The sequence below is a fragment of the Garra rufa genome, chromosome 1 (genome assembly GCF_049309525.1).
Source record: "Garra rufa chromosome 1, GarRuf1.0, whole genome shotgun sequence".
Taxonomy (NCBI): domain Eukaryota; kingdom Metazoa; phylum Chordata; class Actinopteri; order Cypriniformes; family Cyprinidae; genus Garra; species Garra rufa.
This window is the reverse complement of record NC_133361.1, coordinates 6,764,031-6,768,609: the sequence shown is the minus strand read 5'-3', so window position 1 is coordinate 6,768,609 and position 4,579 is coordinate 6,764,031. Positions and strand designations below refer to the sequence as shown.

The following is a 4,579-nucleotide window of genomic DNA, read 5'->3' as shown; positions in this document are numbered from 1 at the left end:
TCCGCGATGGGACTGAGCACGAATAGCTTCAGCGATTCTTTATAGTACAAAATCGCTGTCAGTCAAAAGGAGATGCAATCTTTCGACAGACCCTCCAATCATCACGCAGAAGCTCGGAGTCCAGGCCAGCCCACTCCTCATTCACCTCCAGAGACGCTGAGCGTCCGTGGGCGGGACATAATCGCAGCGTTTATCCAATGACCGTCTAGTTTCAAAGCACTGAAAAAAACCGTTCAAAGCAGCCGCATTGAAGTCAATGGATGTTGGGCTTCAACGGGGAAATGCACTGTGACGCTACGGGAATGTATGAGAAGAAAATCAAGTCAGCTGACCTGCTATATCTAACTGATTCTGAACGAACTCTTATGAGAGATGAACGTTTTCTTACGCATTTTTAGTCAATAAAATGTTAATACAACAGTACATAATTTGACCATTAATTTTGTGACATTATAGGGGAAGCTGAGCTTCCCTTGCAGTCTTAAAGAAATTGCCACTGACATATAGTGAAGGCCACGAAAGCTGTGAGTACGCTTCAAGTGCTGATCAAGTTTTATTATCGTCATCTAAAGAGACATGCAGCACATTTTTGCTGTATTTTGTATTTTTCTTGCTTTGATTGAAAAGCAGCGCCGAGAATAACGTGTCAACAGGACTATTCACGTGCATTTGAGTTTCCGCATGTGTCAGAGCATGTGACACTGCGACCGCTGTATAACGTAATGGCTGCAAAGAAGTAATGTTTTAGAAGATTCCAGTTTGCAGATAGTTTATAGCCCTGCCATCCAAGTGACATCTCAGTTTGATTCATCTCCCGTTGAATTCTATTACTTTTAAATAGACGTTTCATCTGTGGGTCATCAGTACAGAATAGAGTGGATCTTTGAAGTTAACCACTTCAGCTACTGTCTTCAGTTAATTTCAACGCACCCCACGTCAAGACAACACACTCCAATTCATTGTTCTCTGAACTGTTTTTTTTTTTTTCTAAATTTCCCATTTTTCGGGGGACTGAACTGACACAGTGAACTGTGCTAATTCAAGTGGACTACAGAACGTGATGTGAGCAGTGAGTAAACCATTGAAGGAACACTTCACATAAGGGCTCATCTTGAATTGAAATTTGTTTGTGAATGCTTGTTTTTGTTTGTTATTTTCAAATGTGATCATTTGAAGGTGGTCATTTGAAACTGAGAATTGGTGAGGTTACAAATTGATAAATCGAAAGCATTTACTGTTTTAAAGTTTCTTAAGGCATTTGTTATATTTCAAGTAAAGTTTTCACCTTTTGTGTTTAAGGTGATTGTGTAAATTTAAAAGACAACACAAAGACAGTAAATTATTATTATTATTTTTTTCTTTAATGTAACTTACTACTCAAACAAAGGAACTAATACATCTTAAGAATAAGAATTTAAAATAATAAATTATGTTTTCTTTTGCACTTCACATCTACAGTTTGTTTTGTTGAAAGCTGTCAGGGAGTAGGGGCATCTTATTTACTTTATTAGATCTGGGGAGGGAGGAGTCTATCAGACCGCATGCTCATATGCAAGATACTTCAGGCAGCCCCGTGTAACATTTCTATACCTGAAGCGTACCCTTGTCAATCAGTAGTGTCCCAACACAATAAGGTAAACAAAACCACATACACACATTAGTGTGTAAAGAGACTAAAAAGTTTTGAGAACGGGACTAAGATCCTTTCGTTGTCTAAACTGCCAGGGCAGCCAATTCATTTCCCCTACACAACGGACTAAAATTCCCCCGTTACATATATTAGAGATTTTAGACCCTAAAGAATCATATGAACTTGTGGAAAATGGGCATCTGATGACCCCTTTAAAGTACTCAGTTAAATATGGAAAATATCAGTGAAAGCTGTGTGCAAATATCCAAAATATAATTGAGATGAAGATAAATCTTCATAGAATCTGGCCTTCTATTTGTAGAAAGAGCTTTATTCTAAAATTGCATTCATCACTATTTCCTCTCTGTGCTGTGAGTCCTTCCTCCCTGAAAAATAATGAAAAACGAAAGCATTTACTGAACTCTAATGATCGCAGATTGTAACATAATTACCGGAATCGTCTCAAAAACTCACCAGCTCTTCTTGCACAGATGATCTGAAGAAGAATCACAGTAGGAGCAGCAAACACTGCAAACTCAACAATAATCACAATCACTGCAGGAAAGATGTGTGGACAGATAAGAGAGTGTCACAGTTCATGTCTGTTCTATTGGTTTCTCCCATTGTCTTCCCCTGTCATTTTGTTATCATTTGGTTTAGTCCTCGTCACCGTAATCTGTTTCACCTGTGTCTCTGTAATTAGTCACCATTTATAAGTCTGTTTGTTTGAAGAGTCTATGTTGGTCTTTAATCGTTGATTGTGTTCGTGTGTGGATGTTCCTGCCTGTTATTCTAAGTATTTATTAAAAGATAGTGTTTATTGTAATATTGTTTCTCGTCTCGTCCGTCCAGCACGCACCATTATAACAGAAAGACCGACCTCAACAGTTTACCCGGCACGTTTTCCCTGCGTTTATTTTTTCTCGTTTTTTACTCAGTGTTTATTTTTTCGGTGTATCATGGACTCTACTGTTCTCCTGATCCTCCTGAGGCAGGGGGAACGCTCTCTTGAGGACCACACACGTGAGTTTCTCCTCCTGTCTAACCAGTCACACTTCCCGGATAGCAGACTATGCGTCTACTACCACCTAGGACTGAACTCTGCCACCAAGGCGCTGCTATCCGGGGAGGGTCCTCAAGAGAGCCTGCCGGATTTCATCGAGTGGGTGCTGGCGTCCTGCCAATCTTCCTGGACTGTCGGCGTCGTCGAGGAGGACGTCAGCCCACTCACGACCCAGAACCCAGCCAAACATCACCCCGACATGTGGAGTTACAGCCCGAGCCCACCACAGATGGAGTGCCAGAGCCGAGAGCGACAGAGCCTGACCCATCTGACCAGGTGCGAGAGCCGGCATCAACATCCGTGACGGTGGATTGTCACGTGGAGCAAGAGAGGGCGATAGAGAGCCCTGCCCACTGCACCACCGCTGAGGGTGAGCTTGGATCTAATTCTGGGGATTTAATAGACTTTTTCTCGGATCTTGCCCAAGATAACTCATGTGACTTAATAGACTTTTTCTCTGAGCCACTGAACTGCATAGACTTCCCTCCCACCCTCCCTCGTCTGTCTGAATCTGCCTGTTCCCCGCTGGTTCCGCCCAGCCGTCCAGAGTCCCCACTGGTTCCGCCCAGCCGTCCTGAGTCCCCGCTGGTTCCGCCCAGCCGCCCAAAGTCTCCCAGGTCAGCAGTCAGTCCCCCAGCTCACCCTCAGCCCACCACCTGTGCAGTGGGCACGCCGCGGGACTGCCAGCTTCCATCGGCGTCTCGGCTGGAGGATCCCTCAGCTCCGCCTCCAGCCTCCGAGTCCAGGACTCCGCCTCGGCCCTTCGACCCCGCGGTTCCACCACGGCTCTCGACGCCCTCCTCTTCACCGTCGCCCGTCGATCCACCAGCTCCACCGGGCTCCATCGTCTTTCCGGCTCCGCCCTGGTCAGTCGTCACCCCATCGGATCCTGAGGACTCTGCTCCTCCGGCTGTGCCTCGTCGCGCCGTCCCACCAGCTCCTTGGGACTCCTCCTTCCTGCGGGCACAGCCTCCATCCTCTATCGCTTCGCCGCGGATCTCCGGGACTCCGCCTCCGCCTCGGGCGCCAGAGCCTGTTCCACCTTGGCCCTCCGGATCCTCGGCGTCACCCCGGATCATCGGCTCTCCGTCTTCGCCTCGGGCTCCTTCTCCATCTGCTCCGCCTCTGTCGGTCGGCCCCATGGAGTCGGCACGCCTTCGTCCACCATGGTTCCTCCCTCCGTCGGCTCCACAGTGGGCCGTCATTATGGCTGTGGTCTGGGTCTGTTCCTCCTGCCCTGGATCCCTCCTGTCTCCTCCCTGGCTCCTCCCTCCGTCGTCGCCCCCTTGGACTGTCTGTTCTGCCACCTGGACTTTTGTTTTGGTCCCTCTCCTGGTATCGCGTCCTCCGCCGAAGCCTCCTCCAGTGACTCTGTTGTTTTGTTTTCTTGCCCCTCTTGTTCATTTTTGTTGGTTCTTTCTACGGCGCGAGGACGCGCCTTTTCGGAGGGGGGCGTAATGTCACAGTTCATGTCTGTTCTATTGGTTTCTCCCATTGTCTTCCCCTGTCATTTTGTTATCATTTGGTTTAGTCCTCGTCACCGTAATCTGTTTCACCTGTGTCTCTGTAATTAGTCACCATTTATAAGTCTGTTTGTTTGAAGAGTCTATGTTGGTCTTTAATCGTTGATTGTGTTCGTGTGTGGATGTTCCTGCCTGTTATTCTAAGTATATATTAAAAGATAGTGTTTATTGTAATATTGTTTCTCGTCTCATCCGTCCAGCATGCACCATTATAACAGAGAGAGGATGAACTTTAAATGAAATCAAAGGTATAAAACAATGAAGAATGCAAAGACATGTTGTACCTCTGTATAATGCTTCAGTAGTCTTACTGACTTTAGTATCTCCTGGATCTTTGATTATGTCTGTTAGTTAAGTTCAAAC

At 46.1% G+C, this 4,579-nt stretch overlaps 1 protein-coding gene across 1 annotated transcript in view; it reads right to left on the bottom strand.

Moving 5' to 3' along the window:
• Positions 1-1,960: 1,960 nt before the first annotated feature.
• LOC141337346 (cell adhesion molecule CEACAM3-like) overlaps positions 1,961-4,579 on the bottom strand; it is a 5,412-nt gene continuing 2,793 nt past the window's right edge. Inside the window, exons 5-6 of the mRNA XM_073843182.1 lie at positions 2,105-2,185; positions 1,961-2,016 (exon numbers count right to left, since the gene is read on the bottom strand). Coding sequence (XP_073699283.1) covers positions 1,961-2,016; positions 2,105-2,185 — 137 coding nt within the window. The remainder of the gene's footprint in view (positions 2,017-2,104; positions 2,186-4,579) is intronic.